We start from the raw sequence: 13,850 nt of genomic DNA on the forward strand, positions 1-13,850 counted from the left end.
GGCAAAAAGGAATGGAAGAGGCTACCCCCAGTGGTGACTTGCCCATGCCATTCAGGAAGTCAGTAAATAGCTGTTCAGGGCCCGCAACTAAGCCTGGGTGGGTTTCATTAGCACGCAGCCTCCTGGGGGGGGGGGGGATGCAGGGGAAGGGGGTGGGATGGCTCATGTTTCTGGGCACAGGCTGCACTGGAGAAGACCCAGCCTGGGAAGGGAGGATGAGCTGGCAGAGGAGGAGAGAGAGGTCATTAGTTCAGACTCCTGGGAAGTCTCCGGCAAGGGGAGCCCAGTCTGCAGTTCCCAGGGTCCTGGTGACTCAGAGTGGAGGCTCCGGGGGAGGGGTTCACATTGTAGCACAGGTGGTGGGTCTGAGACAAGCGTCAAGCCCATTCTCCCACCTCTTTCCTCTCCAACCAGAGAGAGCTGGTCGGTTAAGCCCATCTCAACTCTAGACCAAGAGCAAGAGCAGCCAAGACAGAGGGGAGCACAGAGAGGTAGCCTCCAGGCAAGGAACCAGTACCCCCTGAGCTGGGTGGGGAAGGCAGGCCCAAGTCAGAGGCCGCTCCTTCCAGGGACACGCCGGCCTGAGGCAACCTGAATGTGGACAGACGCAGGCTCCGGATGGAATAATGTCAACGAGTTTCCAGAGGGAAATCAGGAAGTTTGGGGCCTGCTCCTCCCTTGCGTGGTGCTTGTTTCTAGGCCCCTCCTGACCCATCAGCCACAATGGGAATGGGAGGCTAGGGAGAGGGACATGGCGGGGGCTAGAGGCGCTGGCCTAGGGGACACATGAGAAATAAAGACAATAAGTGGTGTTGCCTATTCCAGAATCATGGAGATTTAGGCCCCTTCCTCTCCCGCCTTGCGGAAAAAGGCACTCACCACTGCGTGCTGTGACTGCGTGGTGTCCTCTTCAGTGGATTTCTCACTTGATCCATCTGGAAACACAAGGGGTAGTCAGGTGAGCCTCCACCTCCTCGGTCTTGCTGCTCAGAGAGCTGAAGACCTGAGCCTCTGCCCTTTCAAGGTCAAGTGCCCCATCTGCAGCCCCCAAATGTCAGTAGGTCCCTTCGCCCCAGTGGGGACCTAGTCTCTCTTCTCATTACATTGTCTCTTCACTCTTGGGTTGACGAAGACCCTGTAACTGGCCTGCTGCCTCGGTTTCTCCCCACTGACCGCCTAGCCACCGTGAGGACTGAATTGCTTGGCTGGGCCAGAGCATCTTGCTCAGTGGCCATCGTGGCTGGCCCAAGGGTCCTGAATCTCATCCCTGCGGTCTTCTGAGCTGCAGCCCCCTGGGCAGTCACTCTGCAGGCCACACGTGAAGTCACCAGACCTTGGTTTACATTATGCACATCCAGGGACCCCTTTCTAGCTAGCCAAGGACTCCTCCACCTCTAACCCCTGGGGTGCCACCACAAAAATTCCTTGGAGCCCCTCAGTTTCTAAAACTCTGAATGGGATTCTCTATATAGTTTCTGTCTCACATACAGTCTGGCTCCCACTGAGCAGTCCTGGTTCAAAAACCCAAACACTGTCTATTAGAAATCACCGCGGCCAGCCTCTCAGCACACACAGCACAGCTGAGGCCCAGAGAGGGAAGGGACCTGCGGGAATTAACTGGAAGAACCAACATTAAATTGGAGTCACCCGGTTCCTGGCCCAATGCCTTTCTATGACACCACATCTGGGGAAGCATTCCACTGTGGAACACTTGCCTCCGCCAGTCCTGCCTCTTCCAAGAAGCTTTCCTGTACTACCGCAGCTCCCAGGGAACAGTCTGACCACCTGTGCACTTATTCTACTCCAGCCTTGTGCTTTTCACTAGCTGATATGTTGGCCTCTCCTACCCTATACAGAGATGCTACCTGGATTCTGCCTGACACAAGCACAGTGAGCCCAGACCCATGCCCAGCTGTGCTGCGGGAAAGACAAGAAGAGATGGGGTACAGACCCCTCTCTTGTGCCTCTTTGGATCATCTTGGCCTCATGTGGTTATGGGGCCCCATCGCTCTACTCAAGCCCTGCTCCATGTGAGAGCAGCTGACTGCCGAGGCTCAGCCTGCCGCTTGTCTCAGGCCTGTACCTCCTGTCCACGCCTCCTGTGCCTCTGCTTCCTACCAGACCCCACTGCTGCCTCCTGCTCCCAAGGCTGTTTCCCCCCAACATGCATGCACAAGAAGGAAGTATGAGGGAATTGCCATCTTTGGGGTACACCTTTGAACAATGGGAGTCGGTGACTGGTGGACAGATATTTGTTCTTCGCCTATGACCCCCAGACTTTTCTGAGAAGCAGAAGAAAACTTAGAGCCACAGGTTACACTGATATTAAACAGAGGTTAGTCCCCCAACACTTTTTAGGTTACCTCTCCCTGCTGCCCTGCTTTAGACTCACCTTTCTTTCCTCCTTCCTAATCCCTAAGGTTACAATTAAAATAAAGTACGCATCAGCATCTGACTCAGACTCAGCTTTCAGGGGGCCCAGGCTAAGCTATTCCTCTTGAGGGAAGGCTGTTTGCTAAGTGTCCCTGAGGAGGTTCCCCGACTCTAATGGTTCATGGCCAGGTTGAGGGGTGGGGCGGCATTGCCAGGTCTAGAGACACACTCACCTTTGCAGGCTTGACAGCAGGACGCAGGCAGCGGGAGAGGTGGGGGGCAGCCTGGCTCCGGACAGGTCATGAGGCCGCAGTAGATCTGGCCCTCCTGACAGACAGAGCACACAGGAACTGGGAGAGGAACTGTGTGAGGACCAGCCTTGGGGCTATGATGGCACCTGCCCTGAGGACCAGCCTGGGGGCCATGATCGCCCCCTGCTGGAAACGAATGGTCTCAAGGTCTCCTCAGCAGTGGAGGAGGGAAGGAGCCGCAAAGCATCCTAGGCAAGCACCAGTCAACTCAGAGGGCATATCTCCTGTGCCCTCCCCTCTCCCACTGCCAGCCCTGATGTGGCGTTCAGTCTTCAGCTCCACTGTGTTTTCCCACCTAGCCGTTCCCTAGGATGTCACGGCAATTGGTGAGGTGGGATTCTCCCATCCTATAGATGGAGAGAGCCTGAAGTCAGAGACACAGCCAGGCAGACAGGGCTAGAGTCCAGTCTTCAGGCTTTTTCTACTGAAATCAACATGCCTCTCCTCTGGCCAGGAACAGGAGCAGCACAGGGGAGGGCTGTGATGCTGTGATGCCTGGGGTTCATCCTGCTCTTAGTGGAAACCCTCCCTAAGCTTCAGGGCCTGCTCTGAGTCAGGTGGTCAACGACCTTTGGTGGGTCCCTTTTCTTCTCTGGACCTCAGTTTCCACCTCTGTGAAATGGGAACTCCCATCTAGCTCATGAAGATCAAGTGAAGGAGTAATTGTGAATATCCTAAGGCACGCTCTACCTGGGAGGAGGTGATATATTGAGTCCTCTCCCTATTCTTTTTCCACTGAGTCTCAGAAGTATGAATTCTAATCTCTCAGATGAGAAAAGGAGTCAAACTGGTCCCATATAAACAGGGATAAAAAGAAAGGAGACAAGTATCCAGCAACAAGGAATCCAAGTGCATTCACAACCCTACCACCATCATTTCTGTCTCACCTTGGCCCCCCTCTAACCCGGCCCCTCATCCCTGCATTGAAGCAGGAAGCAGCACCGTTCAAGCAAAGAACATGGGAGTTAGTCATGTAGCCCTTGGTCTGGAATCTGTCTCTGCCACTGAATGAGCTGGGCCACCTTCGGCAAGTTGCTTAACTCTTCTGAGCCTGTTTCCTCATCTGAAAAGTAAGAATAGTGATTTTTTTCTTTCTCCTAGGGTCACTGGAATGCTGTATGTAAGTGAGGCATTTCCATGAACCTGTAGGTACAATGTGCCTGCCCACCGTAAGGGGCTCAGGGCCTGAAAAAATAACTACTAGGTTAATTTATGGGCTGTTTGCTCTGCAGCAAAGATACTTTAGGATTCAAAGCCTCAGGCTCACAGGATCCTTTTACTGAAAAGACGGGGAGGCAGGCTGGAGAGAAGCAAGTTGCTCAAGGTCACTCAGGGAACCATGTCGGGTGTCCGACATCTAGGCTGGACCTCTTACTCTCCCATTACTGCTAAATCAAATTATCATCTTAAATGGAGAGGACACTGGAGATCACCCAGACTCCCTAGAGCATTCAGAGAAACTGAGAAATTTGATGGTCAGATAGTAAGGCCATAAAGAGGAACTAAACCCAAGGGTAAGGCTGACATCAGTGGGGCCATGACTAGAAGCCTCTTCCTCTTAGGAGGTGGGTGAAAAATTTCCAGGCCAGACCCCGCTTGGCTTTCATCTCTGTCCCATGAAAATAGCAGTCAGCCCTGCCTATCGCTGGTCTCAACTGACCACAGCCAGGGGAGTTTAAGCAGCTTCAGGTTAAACTACATTTGCTAAAAACAGTCTGATTCTGTCTTTGTGCCCCAGGACTGAGAACTGATCATTCACTCACTCACTCATTCATTCATTCAACAATCATTACATGCCCTCTGTGCACCAGGCCCTAAGCAGGCAATCCTGGGGCATATAAAAATGAATTGGTATGTCTCAAGGGGTGCACAGTCTAGTGGGCAAATGCCAGCACGAGGCCCTGAGTGCAGCAGGTAGGCAGCTCAGAGCATGCAGAAGAGCAGGAGGGGCAAAAATTCCAGAGATTACCTTCCCCTCAGCCCATTCATTCTCACTTTGCTTTGACCAGAGGGAGCAACTCCTCCCCAACTTGCACCACTGCTTTAGCTTAGACTTAGGGGGAGTAGGCAGAAGGTCTTACGGTACAGCTGCAGAGGACACACTGGTTGGGCAGACGGGATGGAAACAGCTCATGGGCACTGAAGATCTCTCCATGTTGGTACATGGTCCCGTTGTGCTGGCAGGACTTTGGGGGGGCCCGGAGTCCAGAGGGTGTATGAGGTTCTGCAGGTGGGGAGAGGCAGGAGGAAGCTTTCATGTGGATCAAGAGCTTTGCCCCAATTAAATGGGCCACTTTCCTGAAGATTTTGCATTTTATCCCATCATGTCATTTAACTGATCTCTGAACTCACCTGCCCAACCCATGCCCACATCAGCTAACCAAGAGAGTTCCCTCAGACCTACCTCTGGTCATGTCCCTCCCTCCCATGGCTCCCCCTTTTAGCCCCTCAATGTTTGATCTGGTCATGAGCAAAAGGCATGACCAGAAGCCTCAGATCCACTACCCCCACCCCTCACTCCCCAACAGGGACCTGTCGTAGTTCATCCAACATACAGTGAGTGTCCATGGAACACCTCCTAACACCAGGTGCTAGTCCAGGTGCTGGGGGAACAGCAGTGAACAAAGCAAAAGCATGGAGTTGCACCCTAGTGGAGTCACCGGGGATGATCCAGACGGTCCCTGTGCCTGGTGTCACCTCCTGCCACTCACAGGCCACCAGACGACTCCTCCCCATCACTTGCAATTAACCAATTCTCCTCCTACTAGGTAGAGGGGTAAACCTCCAGGCCTGAGGGAAGATTCTTTCATGACACCTTTCTAAGCACCGTCTGTGTACCAGACGCCAGGCTACACACGGGGAGCAAAGTGCCCAGTACGACTTAGCCCCTCCTGTCAAGAAACTCACAATCTAATTGGATACAGGCAAGCCACACGCAGTGGCCTGTCCTATGGAGGGTTAGGGTAAATCTAAGCAGAGAGTGTGGCACACAGAGGAGGAGCCCCTCACTAAGGTGAGGGTGGGGTAGTCACGGAAGACTTCCTGAAGGGGCTGGTGGCTGAGCTGAGTTGAGAAGTAGAGTATACAGAGTCAGACAGGCAACGGTATAGGGCACAGAAAGGGAGGGACTTCAGAGCCCATGAGGAAGGGCCCAGCCAATCAATGCAAGGTCAGGATTTGAGGAGGCAGCCCCAGACTGGAAGGAGACACAGCGTCCCCTTTAAGGGCAGGGTGAACCTCAGAGACTCTGAACCCAGGATCCGGGAGACAGAGCCAGGAATCCCTGTGACTTAAGTGGAAGCCATGATCAGATTGCTACAGGGGTTCCACTTGGAATATGGGCCCTTTACACACATACTCCACGTGGGGCCCCTGCTCACCAGGAGGACCCTGATTCCACAGCCTGCAGCTGAGGCCACAATGAATGAATGAATGAATGAACGAACGAACGAATGAGCACCGATTCATCACTTTGATGCTTCTAAGCATCAACTCTCCCCTCAACTTCTCCCCCTTCTGAGCAGGCATCCCCACTGGCTGCCGAGCACTGGTCAATTGGTTTTGCCACTTTCTTCTCAGAAACCTCCTTTCTCCTCTCTTACCTTTAGTTCCTAGAATCCCAGCCACAGGGATTCTTGGAATGGTAGAATCAGGAGATCACAAACATTTCACATCAGAACATATCAAGTTCCTAAACCTGAGGCTGGGAGGAATCTGAGTCCTACACCCCAACTTTGGACATTCCAGCCCTGGACACTCATCTTGGAGCTGCTCTGTAGGGCCTCCCAGCCCCACTCACCCTCCAGCTTAACAGGGCATGTCTCCTCTCTCTGGCTCCGGGCAGACTGGAGTCAAGCACACCCTTATTTCCTGCAGCTACTTTCCAGATTTCCTCCCACCTCCTACCCAGCATAGTACTAGGAACAAGGAGTTTGCTGCTCTCCCTGGTCTCTGGGGGATCCAGAGTGTTTACCCCCAACATCTTTGTGTCTCAATACCTCTGATGGGTGGAATCCACCCCTCTCATTCCAGGGACCATCTCAGCCAGAGGTCTGTGTCGGGAATGGATAAAGTCAGTGGAAAGGGGTGGCGTGCATCAGGGAGGCCACAGGCTACTTACCCACACACCGGGGACAGCACTGCTGTGGCTCCGTCACAGGCTGCGGGCAGTGGACAGGCGGGCAGTGGAGGCGGTAACAACTCACATGGGCACTCTGACAGGGACAGAGGGGTCAGTTGAGGTTCCAAAGAGCCACTGCCTCCCATCTGAACCTGCCTTTTTTTCCCCAAACCCCCACCACCTGCAGGCTCTGCTTGTTTGAAGTCTACAGTGGGTTAAAAAACAATTCACTGTGTGTGTCCAGCCTCTCCCGTCCCTGCTCACCTGTGTGACTCGACACCCATGTCTCTGCCCCACCACGGAGGAGGACAGTGTGTGTGGATTTTTGCAGACTTTGTGTCCCCTCATGGAGTTTGAGTTATTTTGACATTGACCTTGACTGTGCTGTTTTCACTCCAGGATTTTTCTTTTAGTTCTGGGTCCAAGCCTCAGAGGCATTGAGGGAGGGTGACAGAGCTGGGGACACAGCTAGAAAGCTAAGGAGGAGAGGCCTCAGGGCTCTGTGATGCACCCCCTAAGGCTGCAGGGGGCCTGGGTGGCCCTACGCAAAGCCATTGGAACTGGCATCAGAGAAATACAGCGAAGGAGAGAATGGGGCAGGACGCACACACAGAAAGAGGAGCAGAAACAGAGGAGCTGGAGCAAGGCCATCACCCTCCTGGAGGTTTTCCCATGTGGCCAGACAGAGTTTGTCAGCCTGTCCTGGGCTACTGCTCCTTACTCTTCCTTTTGCTATGGATCAACACACTGTTTTGTGATGGGCCATTTACATCTGTCTGTCATATATTTAACCACAAATTCCAAAGAACAAGAACCAAGCACCTTTGATCTATCTCTGGATTGTCAGCACAGGGCCTTGTTCTATGTGAGTCTCTGAAGTCTGAATGAATGAATGAGTGGGTGGTTGAGTGACAACCCACAGAGGAGGGAGAGATGATTGCCCTCTTAGATGAACAGAGCTGGTTTTGTTCAAACTTAGAGGCAGGCAAGTATTTTTCTAGCTCCTTTGCCCACAGCATTTCTCCCAAAGGCGTCCTCTTGCTCCAGGGGAAATCTGGGTCAGGCTCGGGCCCCTCTGGAGTCACTGATTCCCAAGATGGCAAGAGGTGATCACGAGTCCTCCATTGTGCTAAGAGACATCCTAGAGTCCTCAACATCTGCCTGAGCTCTAACAGGGGCCTCTAGAGACCCAGCACATACGAGTGCTTAGTAACTGTCTAGGGGTCAACTCAACCTCTCAGATGAGATACTAGGGTACTGTGAGGAAGTGCGTGGCCTGAAGCTGTAAAATCCTTCTCTAGATTCCAGCTTTGGAGGAGGCAGGAAATGGGGTGATGAGCAAGATGCACAGGAAATAAGATGTGCCTGGCTAGGGGCTGAGAGGGAAGGGGGTCTTGTAGCCCATGGGTTCCTCTCATGAACATCAGAGCTACCACTTAAGGAGTGGTTACCAGGTAGGGGCTTCAGGTTGTAAAGGAGCAATTAGCGCACTGTGTCTTCTCGACAGCCCTAGAGGTAGGCTCACTTCTGAAGTGACAAAAGAGCTCCCAGAGGCTAAGCTACCTAAGGGCACACAGCAGGCAGCATTGTCTCCAGGGTCTCTGCACTTTCCGTGTGTGTGTGTGTGTGTGTACGTGTGTGTGGTTTATTCATTCACTCAATGTTTACTGCAGGGTCGGGGTGCCAGGCCCTCTTCCGAGCACTGGGGCCACCAATGAGTGAGACCCATAAACTTTCTGCTTGCAGGGAGCTTACATTCTAGCAGCAGGCTACCAACTCTAAAAAACAAGTAGGAAGAAAAACATTTCAGGTTTATGATAATGATCAAGCAGTACCCTGATTAAGCTAACAAGGTTAGATTATTTGAGAAATATCTGTCAGAGAAAGCCTCAAAGGAGGTAACATTTAGGTTGTGAACCACAAGATGAGAAGAAATCATTCAGGAGAAGATCTGGGGGAAGAACATTCCAGATGGAGGAGCAAGAAGTAGGAATGAGTGGGTGCAAGAAGGAAATAAGGTTGGGGAGAAGGCACAAGGGGAGCAGCGAGGCTACTCTAGCTCTCCTTAGGGATTCAGGAGCCTGAAGAGCCCCCGGCAGGGGATTTTGAGTCTTACTTGAGGTGCAACAGAGGTTCTGGGATGGGCCTCCCCGGTGGCACAGCGGTTGAGCGCTGAGTTGCGAGGCTGCCCGCAGTCTCTGCAGTGCAGGTTCGATCCCCGGCAGCTCCCCGGCCACGGGAGGTGCACAGACCTCTCCTGCCGCCTGCTGCTCCCCTCAGCAGTGTACTTCGGTCCTTCTGCCTGCTCTGCTCCCCGCTCTGGCTCTGGTGAGTGCTCTCACCCTCCCGCGCTTCTGATTGTACCCAGTGCATGTATAAATAAATAAATAAATCTTAAAAAAAAAAAAGTTCTGGGAGGAATTTATGGGAATGACAACAGTTTCATGGTCTGAAAGATCATTGTAGCTGCTGTGCAGAAGCTGAATTTAGAGGGGGGACACAGGGAGGCCTGTCAGGAGGTTGGTGTGGCAGCCAGGTGACAGGTGAGATGAAGGGAACTGGGTTGCGGAGTGGTGATGGTGAGACATGGAGGGGTTCATCAACAACAGTCCTTCGGGTTGAGGAAACTGCATGTGTGAACTCTGGGAGGGAGAAATGAATTCACTCCAGTGCATCACAAAACTTGGACTTTGTCAACTGGACAGCATGATATGTCTGGAATTTTCTGTTATGGTTTCCTTTCTGTTCTTTGGCTATATTTCATAAAGCTCTATTTGGGAAGGCTGATTTGCCTCAGATGTGCTAAGGAAAACCAGGGGGAGGCAGTTGTAGGGGGTTTTGTCCCCATTGGTGTCAGAGTTCTATCGGGGGCCAATGTGGCAGTCAGGTAGAAAGATCTCGGGAGTGAAACCCCAGCGGCCACGTCAGGAAGGGGACTGGCCATGTCTTCCACCTCCCGGCGTCTCCTCAAGATCGTCTCTGCTCCCGCCCTGAGGATTGTTTTAAGAAGGGAGGCTCTCACAGGCCTTCTGCTTTCCTCTCTTGGCTTCGTGCAGGGCAAGAGAGGAGCCAAGCAGCTCATCCAGCTGGAAGCTAGATGCCCCTTCTCCCCAAGCGCCAGTACGTGGACAGAGAGAGCTGAGGACATCACACCAACCAGGCTGGGCCCCTGGCTGCTGAGCTAAAGCCAAGGGTGTTCCAAGACTCCTAAATCACTCCTTTCCACCCCCTCCTTCCATCCTTCCTCCTGGCCTGAGCACTCGGGACCATATGAGGGTCTCATTTATTTCACTCCATTGATTTTATAAGGCCCTGTGGAGGGTGCTGGGGTGAAGTGGGGTGCAGTGACACAGGTGAGTAAAAACCTGGGATTTCTTCCTCAGCATGTCAGCCTTTGACAGGTCACTGGACAAGGTATCAGCACACTCCCAGGAAGGTCTGTTCTCAGAGGATTCATCTAGGAGGGGCAGTAACTGACACACACAGATTACTATTCTACCTGGCTGAGAGTGATCAGCAGAAAGCAACAGAGAAACTTATGTGGAGTCCCAGGAGAGAATGCTTCCCTGGGAGGTATCCAGATTTACTGAGAGTCTAGATTGGTAGCATTTGAATGAAGACTTGAAGGATCGACATTTGGACCATGGCATTAGAATACTTGCTAAGGAAGGGTGGCAAAAGAGGTGGCTGGAGGAAATCACACAAGGAAAGGAAGGAATGAGAGAAAAGTTCAGAAAGGCTCTGTCTTCTACTTGGGAGGAAGAGAGGCTGGCACCTGCAGAGGGGGAAAGAGGCCTTCATCGCAGCCCAGCCACTGGGCCGTCCTGGGGCTCGTGTCTGGAAGGCACACACTGGTGAGAGTATATATTGGTAACTCGGTGATGAAGTTGCTTGATCCCAACCCCCTTGGCTGCTCCTAACAGAGGGGGCTTGTTCTAGAGTGCCCCTGACCTCCGGAATCAGGCTACCCCTTCACTTTGGGGAGACTTTTCTGGAGTGCCCCAGACTTACCTGACACAGGTGGCCAGGCAAGGTGGCAGAAGGAACCTACCTTGGAGCAAGTACAGCGCAGGCAGTACATCAGGCCCTGTGGCTCCAAGTAAGGGTGCCAGCTCTCACCGGGGGAATATCTCTTCCCATGGAAAAGGCAGAACATGTCTGGGCCTGGCAAACCAACCAGTGCTTTGTCAGGGCCAGGAGGCTCCAGCCCAAAGACCCTGCCTCATCCTTCCTTCTTTCTAATTCTAAGAAGGACGTCCTCTGGACCATTCGGGGGAAAGAGAATTACTGGAATTGCTCTCCTAGCCCAAAGGAGTCAGAATGTCTGACTTCTAATCACACCTTTGCTGTGTGACTTTGGGCATGTCACCATGCCTCTCTGAACTTTAACACTTCACTCATGGGGCAGTTAGGGGATCCAGCAGTGAAAGTGCTTTACAGATTTAAGTTGTGGTGTAAATGCTAGTTGTTATGATTAGATGAAGATTCTGAGATGGTAAATTATACCATTGTGGTCCATAAGTCAGGCACCAGACCGGTGTGACAACCCATCTCTGGACTCGCAGTCCAGTGCTCTTTCTGCCCTCAGACTCACATTGCCTTCCTTTTCCCTGGTCCCATTTTTTTAAAGATTTATTTATGCATACAAGAGCTGGGGGTACAGGCCAGAGTTGTGGGGGGTGAGAGGATTCACCAGAGACAGAGGGGGGAACAGAACAGGCAGATTGACCAAAGTACACTGCTGAGGGGAGCAGCGGGTGAGCCAGAAGAGGTCTGCTGCGCCATATGGGTTGCTCCCTGGCCGGCCGGGGAATGGAACTCGTGCTGCAGAGGCTGCAGATAGCTTCATAGGTTGCGTCTCAACCCACTGTACACCAGGGAGGCCCTGGTCCCATTTTTTTTAATGACACTTTGGCACCCACCCCTCCACCATACCCCTTCTCCCTGGTCCTGTGACCTAGCTGCTGAATAAAGGTAGTTTTCTGTCTTCATCCTCTACTGTGTGCCTATGTCTCAATGAGTTATGATGGAAAGTGCTTGAATTGGGGGAAAAAATGGTACCTTGTGAAAGGTTGTTAGAAAAGTGAATTTTAGGCTTCCCTGGTGGTGCAAGGGGTTAATACGCAACCTATGCAGCCACTGCAGCATGAGTTCGATCCCTGGCCAGGGAGCTACCCACATAGTGCAGCAGACCTCTCCTGGCTCGCCCGCTGCTCCCCTCAGCAGTGTATTTCAGTCAGTCTGCCTGTTCTGTTCCCCATTCTGTCTCTGGTGAATCCTCTCACCCCCCCACACACACCTCTGACCTGTACCCCAGTTCTTGTATGTACAAATAAATAAATCTTTAAAAAAAAAGAAAGGTGAATTTTAGATATCCCTAAAAATGGGCAATGCTACTATTGTGCTTGCAGAGTCAATTGATTGTCGTGTATGTGATTGTTGATCAGTTGTTTGGGGTTTTTTTTTGTGATCTGTTTAGTGTGGTCAATATGTAGATGAAGCATCCAAGAATGAGTGCAGTCATTTCTTTCCTTAGGTGGTTTAGATACGCTCTCCTGCCTTCATGCTTTCCTGAAACCTCCACCTCTCATTCAAGGCTCTTGGACAATCAGGCACCCAGCCTTGTCACTCTCAAGAACACTTCTGCCCTCACTTCTTACCTGCTTGCCACCTAGACCTGGCCAGGTTTCCAGATCCTGCCTGGCTCCCTCCTACTCCCCCTCCTGCCCTGTCCCTGTTGATCCTCTCCACACAGCTACCTGGTGACCCACAGGACCAGAAGGAATGCTATCAATTCTGTAGGAAAATTCTGCATCACCTAAAGAATAACCCGATCTCTTTTAGGGGGGAACTGGGAGGCTAGCACAAAGGTTACTGGACGAAATGAGATTAAAATACAGAGAAAAGAACCAAAATTTATTGATTATCTTCTCTGGGCCGAGCCCTTTTCACTCATTACTTAATTATTTCATTAACATTATTGTTTTGAGAATTAAATTAGATAATACTTACAAAGGGCTTGCTTAGCCCAATTCCTGACACTAGTTGATAGCTATAGTGATAATTATGCAAATAGTCACCCTGCTGCAGATGGACATGATCATTTATTTCCAGCAGATGATAATACTCATTTGCAGGATGGATGATAATGTGTGCCTTGCAGGGTGGCTGGGATTATTATATAGTATAACTACAAGAAAATGAGGATCATAGAGACCAAGTGATGTATCTAAGGTCTTGGGCTAGTGATTCAAACTCAGGACTCCAGGCTCCAAGCAGCTCCTTTGAGTTAGCTCACCTCCCAGGGCCTGTAGGGTCCTTCTCTCTGCCCAAACAGCCACCATCCCCCATTCCTTATTTTTTCCTCTCCTAGTCCCCTATTGTTCTAGAATCTAGAAGATGATTTTCTGGAATCTCACACTTTCTGAGTCATTCTTCTCAAACTTTCAGCCTCAGAGACTGATAGAGGGCAGGAAGGAGTGCTCTAGAAGGGTGAGCAGACACCAATGCAGGGATTCCCTCAGGTGCTACGGTGGGCTGGGACGCAGCCCCCATGTGCACACCTCTAGGGAAGAGTAGCTCATGGGCCATCCTTGACCTTCAGAAAGTTTCCTTTGGAAGAAGCTGGAATTCACCTTCCTGCTCTTCCTCCCTCTAAAAGGCTCCCCAGAACAAGGATTTGAGACTGCAGTCTTGATGCTCTCAGAGCTTTGCCTTAGTGGTCTCTGGTGATGGTAGGAATATTATTTCCCTGCCCAGATGCCCCCAAGTAAAGAGGGGGGATGAGACAGCAGCTCTCAGCTAGGCCCCGGCTGGCCTATATCAAATGAGCTGTGTTTATCTGTCAGCTTCTGCTGGCAGAGAGGGCAGGACAAACCCAGCTGGGGTGCTTGCTGGAGTCAGCCCAACTCTCCAAGGATTGAATAATGTCTTTCTTTCTCAGTCCCCTTCCCCCACCAGGGAGAGGGCGATTGCAACATCACCCTAGCCTTAGGCCTCAGCCTTGTTGCTAAAGAAATGCTGTCCCACCTTCCTTGGGGCAACCC

At 51.8% G+C, this 13,850-nt stretch overlaps 1 protein-coding gene across 3 annotated transcripts in view; it reads right to left on the bottom strand.

Annotated features, from left to right (window-relative positions):
* CHRDL2 (chordin like 2) overlaps positions 1 to 13,850 on the bottom strand; it is a gene marked incomplete at both ends in the record, with an annotated part of 32,490 nt that overhangs the window by 9,824 nt on the left and 8,816 nt on the right. For 2 of the 3 annotated variants that reach the window (XM_084245349.1, XM_084245350.1), the window contains 5 exons: positions 880 to 935; positions 2,607 to 2,700; positions 4,766 to 4,908; positions 6,805 to 6,898; positions 10,856 to 10,968. In XM_084245349.1, coding sequence (XP_084101475.1) covers positions 880 to 935; positions 2,607 to 2,700; positions 4,766 to 4,908; positions 6,805 to 6,898; positions 10,856 to 10,968 — 500 coding nt within the window. The remainder of the gene's footprint in view (positions 1 to 879; positions 936 to 2,606; positions 2,701 to 4,765; positions 4,909 to 6,804; positions 6,899 to 10,855; positions 10,969 to 13,850) is intronic. The other variant, XM_084245351.1, reaches the window with a different exon arrangement.

This window comes from Talpa europaea (assembly GCF_964194135.1).
Source record: "Talpa europaea genome assembly, chromosome: 1".
NCBI lineage: Eukaryota > Metazoa > Chordata > Mammalia > Eulipotyphla > Talpidae > Talpa > Talpa europaea.